We start from the raw sequence: 14,149 nt of genomic DNA on the forward strand, positions 1-14,149 counted from the left end.
GAACAGGAAAAGGGGTTCACAGAGACTGAAAACTGCATAGAAACGTGGAAGAGAAGGAGAAATTCACCAGACTGAGAAGATGTGGGATCAAGGTAAGGCTCTGAGAGCTAATATTTGAACCCATCCAGATTAAGAGATACCTAAAGCAGGAAGCAGCAGCTGCAAGGACAGACGGCGTGTATCAGACAAATGCTAACTCCAGTGACAAAGGGATCAGGTACAGGGAGGCTTAAGCAAGAGAACTGGGATGAACTCACAGTCCCTAAAACCTTCTATGGCTCATGTGCTGGATGGAACTGGAATGGAGCTACCTGTGGATCTCAGGGGCCTGACTTTACATTTAGCCTCTTTATATTTTTTCTTTGACAAAACCATTAATTATGGGTTTTTTCCTGTTTATGCTGAGGGGCCAGTACTTTCCCATCCTCCTTGGTGAGGTGCCCCAGAGCCAGCAGCAGAACAGTATTCACTTGGCAGCATTAACTTGCATCAATTTTTTTTCAGACAGGCCCAAGCTATTTTATCTTCACCAACCTAGTTATATCTTCTAAGACTCCCTCCTTCCCAAAGGTAATTAGGCTGCTCTGCCAGAAGCAACACATTCCCTAACTACTCCGTTCCTCCTCCAGCCCCTAACTCATCCTCCCACACTTTGTCCCTACTCACCACCCCTCCACACAGGACACTGCAGTTCCAGACAAATCTGCCATTTCCCAGGAGAGCCAAGACAGCCCTCAGATTTTCACTTCTGTTTCATCTGCTTGAGCTCCCTTCAAAAGCACTTGGTTCCTTCTCTTTTGAATGAACAGCAGCCTCCAGCTCTGATCTAATGAAGAAAATTCTTAGTTAGTGGGAGTAGCCTGCTTGCTTTTTCCAAGGAAAGCAGCCAGTCACATTACACCACAGCTGTCTGTGACAAAGGAGTCACTTTGCTGTGCCACTTGCCTTTAAGCAGCAGTTTGTTTGGACAGCTCTGGAAAACAAACACCAAAATGAAGCCCATGGCATAAGCCCCGACCCACACTGCAAATAACCATGGGCTTTGTGCATGCAGTGAACCTTCTGACTCAGTGTCCTCCTGGACAGGCACTCCTCCAGTCCCAGCTTTGGCTCCTCCACTTGCTCCCTTCTGAGTGCAAGCCCTGTGAGAGCTCACAGAGTCTTGAGGAGTTTATGTGGTCCTTCGGGCTTCTCAAAGTCATCCCAGAAATGGACCAAAACCCAGGAAGGCTCAATCTCCCCTGTCTCCCTCCATAAACAATAGAGAGAAACAAAGCCTTTCCAGGTTCAATTTCAAACACCTTTTAACCAGGCTTTCCTTCTAACCTACCAGGCCTCTCTCAGGATTAATTTCAGCCCCTGAAGGGTCATGCAGGGACACACTGCCAAATCTTAGCTGTTTAAGCAGAATTACTTAACAAATGAGAAAGATGAAATGAGCATGATGAAGGATCTGTCCACAGTAACTCATCCTTCTCAAGAAGGATATGGACATGCTGGAACATGTCCAGAGAAGGGCCACGAGGATGATCAGAGGGCTGGAGCTCCTCTCCTGTGAGGACAGACTGAAGGAGTTGGGGCTGTTCAGTCTGGAAAGGAGAAGACTCTGAGGAGACCTTATTGTGGCCTTCCAGTATCTGAAGGAGGCTACAAGAAAGCTGGGGAGGAATCAGATAGTAATAGGACTAGGGAGAAATGGAGCAAAACTAGAAGTGGGTAGATTCAGATTGGATGTTAGGAAGAAGTTCTTCACCATGAGGGTGGTGAGACGCTGGCACAGGTTGCCCAGGGAGGTGGTGGAAGCCTCATCCCTGGAGGTTTTTAAAGGCCAGGCTGGATGTGGCTGTGAGCAGCCTGCTGTAGTGTGAGGTGTCCCTGCCCATGGCAGGGGGGTTGCAACTGGCTGATCCTTGAGGTCCCTTTCAGCCCTAACAATTCTGTGATTTTGTACAAGTTAGAGAAAATTCTCCCTCACAGAACACTGACACTTAGATTTATCAGGAATAAGAAAACCCACCAACCCACCAACCATATAAAGGAGAATGGCTAAAAGAAGCCCTGAGCCTCACAGGCTGGGGGGGAAGAAAAAAGAAGAAAAGACAAGACAGTGAATTTTCAGAAGCTTCTGGAAAGGCAGGTAGTTAAATAAATGAACAGGCTTGTGCAGAAATGAAGGTGTCTCAACAGCTCTCAGCAGTCCAGCACACATACCCAGAAAAGCAGACCTCTGAGCCACAACAACAATGCTGTGCTTTATTTGAGCTCAGCTCCCCAAATTAACAATAAGGATGGGTTTATGTCTCACACTTGGAAGGAGAACAGTCTCGGGTTCACCGGTACATGGATGTGTCAGCAGCCTAATTTGGAGACCAGTCTGAAAGATAAAGGAAGCTGATGATTTGTGAACCCAGCTGTCTCTTAAATCTATGTTAAATTTAACCAATTTCTTCTCCCCTTCTATGAAATTACCTAGACTGACCAAAGCAGAGTTTCCATGTTATTTTCTTTTTACTTTACAGTTATCAAATGCTGAGCAGATTCTAGTCTCAGGTTTGTGTCCAATGAGGTATAAACCACTGATTTATCTACATGCAGAACTGCCAAGCCCATGTCAAATATTAACTGTCACAGGAGCCTGCCAAAAAAATCCCCAAACCTAGACACTGAGCTGAAAGCTGTGGAAGCTCATTTAACCCTTTCACTTACCCTGCAGGAAACACAGCTTCTCCTTCAAACAAAAGAATCAGTTACTTTCAAATACCCAGTAAAATCCAGCTTTGCTTTTACCAATTGATGCTTTTTCTTCTAAGAGAACCTGACTGCACTCTTGCCACACTGCAGCAAGGAAAAATTACTCAGGCTTGCTCTCTTAAGGCATCTCATACAATCTTCTGTACCTTTCCCAGGGAAGGAACAAGAGAACATGTCCAAGATATTCCCAAATGCATTCTAATTCTCTATCTTACTCTTTCTCAGCTGCTTTAAGATGATTGCCATCAATCAGGGTGATTCACATGAAGGAAGGAAAGGCTGTACCTAACATTCACATGCTACCTTGAAAGCTTGTCTGAATGGAGCCATGGCCAAGAGAAAGAGCCTTTACTTGGGTTAGGAGAAGTATTTCTAGAGGGACACAAGCCTTTTTATAGAACATCCATCCGTAAGAAGAGTGCAGTAAAAAGATCACCCAAGGAAGAAATTACAGAGCAGACTGGCAGAGACAACTCCATGCAGTGCTAGAGGATGGGGACAGAGCGGCTAGAGAGCAGCCAGGCAGAAAGGGACCTGGGGGTACTGGTTGACAGCAGCTGAACACAAGCCAGCAGTGTGCCCAGGTGGCCAAGAAGGCCAATGGCATGCTGGCCTGTATTAGGAATAGTGTGGCCAGCAGGAGCAGGGAGGTCATTCTGCCCTGTGCTCACCACTGGATAGGCCACACCTTGAGTCCTGTGTCCAGTTCTGGGCCCCTCAGTTTAAGAAAGATGTTGAGATGCTGCAACATGTCCAGAGAAGGGCAACAAGGCTGGGGAGGGGTCTGGAGCACAGCCCTGTGAGGAGAGGCTGAGGGAGCTGGGGGTGTTAAGCCTGAAAAAGAGGGGGCTCAGGGGAGACCTTACTGATGTCTACAACTACCTGAAGGGAGGTTGTAGCCAGGAGGGGGTCAGTCTCTTCTCCCAGGAAACCAGTACCAGAACAAGACGACACAGTCTCAAGCTGTGCCAGGGGAGGTTTGGGCTGGATGTGAGGAAGAAATTCTTCCCAGAAAGAGAGATTGGCCATTGGAATGGGCTGCCCAGGGAGGTGGTGGAGTCATCACCACTGGAAGTGTTTACAACAAGACTGGATGAGGCACTCAGTGCCATGGTTTAGTTGATTAGATGGTGCTGGGAGATAGGTTTGACTTGATGATCTCCAAGGTCTTTTCCAAGCAGGTTAAGTCTGTATTCTGTATTCTCCACTCCACTGTTATCCTGAAGGTCTTCTCCAACCCAAACCATTCTGTGATTAGAATGAAAGGGAAAACAAGAAATCTCAGGCAGAATGTGCTGCACTGGCTTGGTATTGCCATGGGAAACAGGCTGAAAATCTTGTCATAAAGATTAAAAAGAACACAAGTTACCATGGCACCATTGTTCCTGCCAGCTTCATGCTTTCAACACAAAACAGAATGCTTTAAAGGCAACAAACACAGAGCTGTACTTCCTCCACTGGGAACTCATTCATCCTTTTCTCTGGGAAGCTGCAGGAACCAGCACAGGGTTTTTTGGACTGTTTCTTTGGTCACAGGAGCCACCACTTTGTTATTCATAATTCATTACACTGTGAAAGCAAAACAATTTGTGGCAGCACTTCTCCAAAGTAACTTCAGACCAAGTCTCCAAAGCAGATTCTGCTCTTGGGCTTGGTGCGGTAGAAGCTGCAGCTTCCCAGGTTTGTCTGATCTCAGCTGAGCAGCAGCTGATCCAGGCTTGATTCACTTGCTGTCAGCTCCAAAGCATGCTCCTGTCACCTGGGATGGACAGCACCAGAGAGGCAGCTTAGAGAGGGAGAAGAGAGTGTGGCAGGCAGTGTGAGTGTAAGGGAGAACAGAGCTCATGGCCAGCACCTTCTAGGATTCTGCTGAGCTGGGGTGAGGACTCTGCATTGACCTTTAACTTGCCCTCCCAACTACACCTTCCTGCCTCCATTGATTACTTCACAGAATCACAGCAACATTCAGGTTGGAAAAGACCCTCAGGATCACCAAGTCCAATCCACAACCCTACTCTACAAGGTTCACCCCTAAACCACCACTGGAAGTGTTTAAAATAAGACTGGGTGAGGCACTTAGTGCCATGGTTTAGTTGATTAGATGCTGCTGGGTGATGGATTGGACTTGATGATCTTGAAGCTCTTTTCCAACCTGGTTAATTCTGTATTCTCATTTCCCTCGTGGCCAGGCAAGGCCAGGTCAGGAGGCTGTTGAAACAGCCACATGCCAGTGAGCCAGAGAGAAGTCAGCTGCACTTTACACAGTGGGAGGCAGTTTTAGATGATGGTGGAGCTTCATGAAAAGGCCTGGGGAATAATGAGGCCAGAGAGCACAACCTGCTGTGGCAATTCCTCAGCTAGAGGGAGGATGCTGGAGATGTACAGAAGGGAAAAGACTTTTCTCCAATGGTGAGCTGACTTTGCACAAGGGGAATTTTGAGGTCTATGCACACCTCTATGAGACCAACAGAAGAGCTTGTCATGGACAAGAGCTTACTTGAAGTGCTAGATCTCTGCTTTTGGCTTGTTTCCTGTAGGGAACTCTGCAGGAAGAGATGGTGCAGGAGGAAGCAGTGAGGTGGGCTGAGATTCACATTGGCAGCCTGCTTACAGGGCATCTTTAAACATTCGAGTCACTAAACACATTAGAGAGGGGACCAGCAAGAAGGAACAAGACTTGGCAAGACTTAGACTGTCCTCCTGTAGAACACACAGATGACCACTGCACACAGCTTGACCCATTCCAAGGTTTTGTGAATGGGTACAACTCTTGGATCCAGGAATTATGTCTGTGGGGGAAATTCTTGCCAGACAATAACAGAATGGAAAGCAGCCAAAAGGGCATCACTTCATAATTAATTTGCTGATGATTTCCTTGAGGTATTCTTGAGACATAAAGCTTGATTCTGCTATGTGAATCCAGTCCCAGGATCATGTGGCAGATGCCTTACTCATCTTTTTATGCCAGAGAAACTCTCAAACTCCATCCACACATGGCATTTTAGATGCAGCAGGGAAGGTGAACAAGTTTCTTACTGGATTTAATTCACATTACCTGAGTACTGCTGCTTTATTCTCAAAGTCTAAGAGGCCAAGCTCAGCTACTCTTTTACATCACTGCATTTAAAACAAACTATTCAGCTATACACAGCTGGTGTAGCTGGACACTGAAGAATGCATAGCTAGCCAGCTAGGACAACAGAACACTTGAAAGAAAGGATGTGTGGGATTGATGGTGGTAATTCCTCACAGCCTGCAGGATGTAAGATGACCTGGGATGGGCTCTGCTGTTAGTTTTTGCATATACTCTAGGCAGATGCTGCATTTAATTTCAGTGAGGGTTGAAGTAAGCTCTTAGGACTAGTGTGGCTTATTGTAGCCTCACCTAAACCTTTGCAAGCAGAGAGGCACCTCACGTGTCAGGCTGCACTCCTTTCTTGCATGGTAAAAAGCAGCTTGCAGCTTGGCCATTTCCTGGGAATCTAGGAGCAACACTACTGAGGGTAGCAGCTTCATTCATGGAGAAGAAGAGGTGGTTCAGGCATTTGTTCTCCCACCCCATATCCCATATCCCAAACATTCTGAGCCCACTCGCTCCTTGTGGGCACAGCAGGCAGAGCAGGAAGGTTTGTCCCATCCACGTGTGATGGATGAGACAAGGCAGGGCTGAGCAGCAGAGGCCTACTACTGGCTGTGCAGCCTGTGCAGCTTCCCAAGTGCTGCCACTCCATCCTTTCACCAGCACTGCACAGAAGCACTTCAGGACTGCTAGGGCTCTGTTCGTACCATTAGGCATGCTGTTGCTGTCTTGCACTTGACTCACATAGACAAAAACTCTGAGCTAGAGAAGCTCAATTGATAGACACCTTAACTTTCCATGGAAAACAGTCCCTGACTGAAGACCAGATCCAGTGTAATGTTGTGGGGCCTTTTTTAAAGCATATCACCCACCATGATGAAAAACCAAACCAAGACAAGACAAGCCAAACCAAGCCAAACCATACTAAACCAAACCAAGGCAAACTAAACCAATCCAATCCAAACCAAACTAAACTAAACCAATCAATCTAGGTACTTGCTGTGCTGGCACCTGTCAGAAGCTGCCACAGCAGCCCCGGACAAACGACCCTTTCCACGGTCCTTCCCCGCGGAAGGTTAGGAAGCAATCCCGCAGCCGCCTGTTCGCGCCGCCGCCACTAGAGGGCTCTGCTGGCCCAGCGATGCTGCCCAGCCGCAGCTCCATCGCCGCTCCCGCGGGCCGGCCGCACCTGCCGCGCTGCACGGCCCCGGCCTGGCACGGCAGCACCGACGGCTGGAAAGATTCCTGGCACAGAGACCAACCGCGATGAGTCACCTCTGTCCTTTGGCTGACAAGGTGCTCTTAGCAGAAATACTCATGAAGCCCCTGTAGCACGGGGAGATGTGAAGTCACAGAATGTTCTAGGTTGGAAGGGACCTTTAAAGGTCATCTAGTCCAACTCCCACAGATACACAAATCTGACCTTTCCTAATTCTTGCACCCTGGCACCATTGCCTTTGATGCTAGAACATCTCCAATACTAAGCTTCAGGTTGAACTTCACCTGTTAAAACTTTAAAACAGTAGCTGCTCCCAGTGGCAGCTCATATATTGAGATTTGGTATTTTTTGGTTAAGGCTGCTAAGTAAAACTGATTGGAGAGGAGCCAACAGACAGATGAATTGATCATACTATGCTTTGTTTTATCAAAGAATCAAGCTGAAAACATTTACAGTTTAGTGAAAGATATGGCCCTAGATCACATGCCTGGTGTGCAGATATCTGCAGAAACAGCTTCACCTGAGCTTGGGGAGGGTGTGCTGCCCTGGGGAGCCTTTTGGCAAAGCCTCTGGGTCTTTGTTTCCAGCAAAGAAAACATATATTCCTCTATCAGGTGCTGAAGGACAGCTCAAGGCAAGTGTTGCAATTCACCTTCTGCAGCATGGGGTGATCATAGTGGAGATGGGGTGAAAGTGGAGACTACACCTTTAGATGTGATGATCATGGCCAACTGCTTCAGTGGACAGCAAGAACAAACAGTGAGCAGCCTTGGATGAAGGCCAAATCACCAGAAACAGCAAACCAGGTTGCTGTGGCTTGGAGTCACAGCCTAGATTAGAGGGTATAGAATAATGTTCAACAAAAAGCCAGACTGAGCTGGATGCTAAGAACCAGTTCCATGGCCAGCACATGTCACATGCTTTCAGGAGGTCACTGAGATCATAGCAAATCAATCTGTCAGGCTTGGGAGACTACATTAACCACTGCACTGCCTTGCTTTGCATGCTGACAATCCCTGTCTTCAGGACACGGCACCAGGGTGAGAAGGAGAAATGACTGCAAGAAATCTGAGGGCAGGGAGAGGGGTACTGTAGGAAAGCAGAAAGTATCTATGGAATGTTTCAGGACAAGAACAACAGGCCACTGATACTGGAAGGATGGCTTGATGATAAAGAAGAGCTGACCGTGGTAAACAACCTGACGTGCCAGACAAGAGGATACTTGCCTCCATGCTGGAGAAGATCAACCTCATATGGGATGAAGATAACAATGGACAGCTGCATATCAAAGGAGAAAACCCAATTAGCAGCAGTGGTGCAAGAATGTCAGGGAATTGCTTACCCTGCTGGATTTTTCCTATATAAGCTGCTTGTTCGGTACCAATAAACGATTCCTGCCTCACCAACAAGGGAGTCCGTGCATGCTTTCCAAAAGGGTACCTCTGCTGAGGCCTTCCCCCCAGCCTCATAGAGCCCTGCTTTTCTTGCACAAGTCTGGCACCCCTTTGGGAGGATGCCATGCCAGAACGTGAGCTCCAGCAACAGGGTCCAGCCCTCTGTGTGTCTGTGCTGTGCCTGCCGTCACTGCCTCACTGCAGCACCTCAGATGTCTCCACCTCAGGCACTGTGCTGGATCCACTGATGGGGCTGCAGGCACTGTCCATGGCCACAGCAACGACCTGCTCTGGCTCTTCTGGGAGGACCACTGCTCTTCCCACTCTGTACACTTGTCTGGAAGGCAGAAGAGCAGGAAGCAGGTCTGGGCCACAGTTCCACTTCCAAAAGCAGACCACAGTGTGGGGTGAGATAGGACATTTCTTCCTATGGCATGAACTACAAGGGGAGCCTCCAGGTGGGAAAGGGTTAAGTCCTTTATCCTCATCCCACCACTCCACCCTGAGCACTGCCTTACCAAGTTGTTCAGACGTTTTCTGTAGTCAGTGGTAGCAGACAGGCCCCTTCTGAAGGACATGTCTGCTTTCTGTCTAGACCTTGAACTTCCTCCTCCTATTACAACTACAACTCATTTAAATTCCACAAGTTTCAAACAGGTGAAGTCAGATGTTTAATTCTCTCAATTTGGGGAAGCTGAATGCTGTTCCCTGTCTCTACACTTGAAGGTTCCACAACAACAATAAAAGAATAATTAAAAAATAACCCCCAAGCTTTTAAGGCACTTTGGAAACATTTAGCCTGATGAGGTTTTTTTAATGAAACTTGACTCAAACCACCACTGTTAAACTGGATTGTTTTGGCAGCATAGGCAGAGACCTTGTAAGCCCAAATTCCACATTAAAGGACTAATTGCTTTACAAGAATGAGACATTTTAAAAGCAACAACTGCTCTGGTATGCCACTACATCTGAATAGGAAAATCATCATTAAAGTGAAGCTGTAAAACTTTTTCTAAGGAGAGTTTAAAAAGCCAAATTATTTCTCTCAGAGTTTAGATGAAGAGGACAGAATCTGACAATAGTATCATAGTAGTATCATAGTATCAGTCAGGGTTGGAAGGGACCACAAGGATCATCTAGTTCCAACCCCCCTGCCATGGGCAGGGACACCCCACACTAGATCAGGCTGCCCAGAGCCTCATCCAGCCTGGGCTTAAACACCTCCAGGGACAGGGCCTCAACCACCTCCCTGGACAACCCATTCCAGGGCTTCACCACCCTCATGGGGAAGAACCTCCTCCTCACATCCAGCCTGAATCTCCCCACCTCCAGCTTCATTCCATTCCCCCTAGTCCTATCACTACCTGATATCCTGAGAAGTCCCTCCCCAGCCTTCTTGTAGGCCCCCTTCAGATACTGGAAGGCCACAATTAGGTCACCTCAGAGCCTTCTCTTCTCCAGACTGAAATGCAAAGCACTGTGGAGAGTGGGATGTCCAATGTTCATAGAATATCTCCAGAATCATAGAATGGGCTGGGCTGGAAGGGACCTCCAAAGGTCATCCAGTCCAACCTCCCTGCAGTCAGCAGGAACATACCCAGCTAGATCAGGTTGCCCAGGGCCTCGTTGAGCCTCACCTTGAATATCTCCAGGGATGGGGCCTCAACCACCTACCTGGGCAACCTGCTCCAGTATTCCACTCATAGTAAAAAGTCTCTTCCTAATACCCAATGTAAATCTGCTCTTCTCCAGCTTAAAGCCATTGCCCCTCAACCTGTCACTGCAGGCCTTTGCAAACAGTCTCTCTCTATCCTTCTTGTAGGCCCCTTCAGGTACTGGAAGGTTGCTATTAGGGTTCCACAGGGTACTCCACAGCCAACTCTAAGGAGAGAACTGGCAAAGTCCCCCCAGCTGAAGGCAGCAGTAAGAATATTTCCTACCAGTCCTGCACTGCGTTGAAGGAGTCTTCACTGGTGATGTCGTACATCAGGACGAAGCCCATTGCTCCTCGGTAGTAGGCTGTAGTGATGGTCCTGTACCTCTCCTGTCCAGCTGTGTCCTGCAACAGAAAGGAATGCCTGCGTTTGAAGACTTCAGTTCTCAGAAGCAGGAGCTGTAGACAAGTCACAGGATCACAGGATGCCAGGGGTTGGAAGGGACTACTGGATATCATTAAGTCCAACCCCCCTGCCAGAGCAGGACCATAGAATCCAGCACAGGTCACAGAGAATGCATCCAGATGGGGCTGTAAAGTCTCCAGAGGAGACTCCACAATCTCTCTGGGCAGCCTGTTCCAGTCTTCTGGGACCCTCATAGTGAAGAATTTCCTCCTCATGTTGAGGTGGAACCTCCTGTGCTGTAGTTTCCATCCATTGCCCCTTGTCCTATCACAGGGCACAAGTGAGCAGAGGCTGTCCCTTCCTTCCTCACCCCCAGCCCTCAGATATTTATTAAATCCCCTCTCAGTCTTCTCCTCTCCAGACTAAACAGACCAGATCTCTCAGCCTCTCCTCATCAGGCAGTACTCCAGTACCTTCAGCATCCTTGTAGCCCTCCCTTAAACTCTCTCGAGTAGATCCCTGTTCCTCTTGAACTGGGGAACCCAGAACTGGATGCAGTACTCTTGATGGGGCCTCACTAGGGCAGAGTAGATGGGGAGGAGAACCTCCCTGGATCTCCTGGACACACTCCTCTGAATGCACCCCAGGATCCCATTAGCCTTCTTGGCCACAAGGGCACATTGCTGTCCCATGCAGAACTTGTCACTCAGCACTCCCAGGTCCTTCTCCACAGGGCTGCTCTCCAGCAGATCACCTCCTAACCTGTACTGCTGCAGTTTATTCTTCCTTCCCAGCTGCAGGACTCTGCACTTAGCTTTGTAGAACCTCATTAGGTTCCTCTTTGTCCAACTCTCAGTCTGTCCAAGTCCCACTGAATGGCTGCACAGCCTTCAGGTGTCTCAGCCAAGCCTTCCAGTTTGGTATCATCAAACTTGCTGAGCAGACTCTGTCTGTCTGTCCCATCATCAATGTCATTGCTCAAGATGTTGAACAGGACTGGACCCAGCACTGATCCCTGGGGGACTCCACTAGTCACAGCTCTCCAGCTGGACTTGGCACCAATGACCACCACTCTTTGGACTCTATTTTATAACCAGCTCCTAATCCCTCTCACTCTCTGTTCTTCCATCCCACACTTCCTGAGCTTGCTCACAAGGATGTTATAGGAGACAGTGTCAAAAGCCTTGCTAAGGTCAAGGTAGACTACACCCACTGCTTTCCCTGCATCTGCCCATTCAGTTAGGGCACCACAGAATGCTATCAGATTAGTCAAGCATGACTTCCCCTTGGTAAATCCCTGCTGACTGCTCTTGATCATCTTCTTCTCTTCCAAGTGCCTAGAGATGACCTCCAGAATGAGGTGCTATATCTAAACCAAGGCAAACAGGTTTTTTTGTAATACACTACAAAATTCTCATTTGCTCCCAACTGAAATAAACTCTACTTGCATTTTGGCATTGATTGGGCTTTTGCATCAACTCTGACTTGTTCAATGCAGTTTGACACATGTACTATTACAAAAATACCAAAGATGTCAACCCTTTAATTGTTCTTCTCTGCCTCAGCCTCAGTGCAATAATGAAATGTTAGCAGAGTTCACTGGAAGCTGGCACTTCAAAGCAGAGGCAACAAGAAAGTGGTGCAGGGCTACTAGGCAAAAGACATTACATGTTGCAATTTCATGTCACAGTCAGGAAAACCACCTTGAAAGAGATGCTGCAGGTGGCTCCACTCTTACCCTGAGCTTAAAGACAACAATTAACCATTTGATGCAATGGCAATTGCTCTGCAAACTGTATTTATTGCAGAATATCCCAGCTGTGATGCTGGGATTTGGGATTTACTAATTCTTTTTCTGCTTGTTCAGCCTAATTATTTTTCTTTCACCTCCAGAGTGCTAACCCCCAGCTGTCATTTCTGTGCTCAGCCTGGCAGCACAAAGGTGAAACTCTGGCATATACAAGAGAAGGATTTTGAAAGACTTGTGACAGCTAGAAAACAAGTCAGCTTCAACAGCATTTATGCTTCCCCTTTTTGGATGTCTGCTCTTGCACTGAGCAACACTTCTACGTTAAATCAGCAGTCCTGCAGCCAATCCATTCCCTCTGGACTGTCATCTGAACCCAGGAGAGAAGTCATGTGCTTGGTGTATCTTTAATTGGGGAGGTCTCTGTCACTTGAACAAGCACATTTCATCCAGCTTTTGGCAAATGACAACTCTGAAACAGCTGCAGGGAGGCAAAAAGACCTTCTCTTTTAAAGCACAGGTCCAGCATAAAGTGTTGACTGCCAGTTACTCTTAGGAGTTAGCAGTTCTGAAATGAATGGTCCTATAGTCCTCCAAACCCCACACTTAAGAGAGCATTTAGAATAGAATCATAGAATCAACCAGGTTGGAAAAGACCTCAGAGATCATCAAGTCCAACCTATCACCTAATACCTAACACCTTATGACAACTAAACCATGGCTCCAAGTGCCACATCCAGTCCCCTTTGAACACCTCCAGGGAGGGAGACTCCACCACCTCCCTGGGCAGCACATTCCAATGGCCAATCTCTCTTTCTGTGAAGAACTTTCTCCTTACCTTGAGCCTAAACTTCCCCTGGTGCAGCTTCAGACTGTGTCCTCTTGTTCTGCCACTGGTTGCCTGGGAGAAGAGACCAACCCCCATCTGGCTACAACCTCCTTTCAGGTAGTTGTAGAGAGCAAGAAGGTCTCCCCAGAGCCTCCTCTTCTCCAGGCTAAACACCCCCAGCTCCCTCAACCTCCCCTCACAGGGCTGTGCTTGAGACCTCTCCCCAGCCTCAATGCCCTTCTCTGGACACATTCAAGCATCTCAATGTCCTTCTTAAACTGAGGGGCCCAGAACTTGACACAGTACTCACAGTACTGCCCCTGGTCTCAAATGTGATCATAAAGTTTCTCGTCTCCAGAGGGGGGAAAAAAAAAGGACTTCTCAACCCTACAGCTAGTTGCAAGAGTGAAATAAATCCACGTAGAGCACTCTTTCAGGAGTACAGACCCAGTTTCTGATCAGAAACAGCACATCACCACAACCCCAGAAAAAAACCCATAAGGTGCAGTGGGTGGAAAACGGCTCAGCTTTAAAACCCTCCTGTCCGTCATTGCCATGCAAGCAGCCTTGTTATTGCTGCTTGCATGAGACAGTGTTGGCCCTTCCTGAAGACATGCTAGCCAGTCTGTGAGAGGGGAAAACATCAATGATCCCCTGTTGTTCTGCACCAGAATCTCACAGAGGCTCTCTGTAGGAGGACAGATCTGGAAAATAAGCTCCCTGCAGCTTTCTTAAAAGGTTCTGCCTACTGCACTACCATGAGACTACCCACAGCTGTAACACACTGCCAGTTTCCTAGGACAGAGACCATGCAGCAGGAATCTTGCTGTTTCTGCACCAATCCCAATGAAAAAGAAGGGATTGAATGGGTTGGAACTAGATGATCCCTGAGGTCCCTTCCAACCCTGACAATTCTACAATTCTATGATTTTTTCCTTGATATTTGTGCATTTATTTCAAGTCAGGGCAGTCCATTGGCTGATCACAGTAGGCACTGTACACTGACTGAGAAACAGCCTTCCTGTTCTCTCCTGACAAAAAGGAGCAGAATGAGCTGGACCACACCAAGT

General features: G+C 47.8%; 1 protein-coding gene across 3 annotated transcripts in view; it reads right to left on the reverse strand.

Moving 5' to 3' along the window:
* RAB3B (RAB3B, member RAS oncogene family) overlaps positions 1-14,149 on the reverse strand; it is a 96,087-nt gene that overhangs the window by 7,048 nt on the left and 74,890 nt on the right. For all 3 annotated transcript variants that reach the window (XM_068140591.1, XM_068140592.1, XM_068140590.1), the window contains one exon: positions 10,384-10,502. In XM_068140591.1, the coding sequence (XP_067996692.1) occupies positions 10,384-10,502 (119 nt within the window). The remainder of the gene's footprint in view (positions 1-10,383; positions 10,503-14,149) is intronic.

The sequence above is a fragment of the Melanerpes formicivorus genome, unplaced genomic scaffold (genome assembly GCF_026170545.1).
Source record: "Melanerpes formicivorus ecotype bairdi unplaced genomic scaffold, bMelFor1.0.p_v2 SCAF_7, whole genome shotgun sequence".
Lineage (NCBI taxonomy): Eukaryota > Metazoa > Chordata > Aves > Piciformes > Picidae > Melanerpes > Melanerpes formicivorus.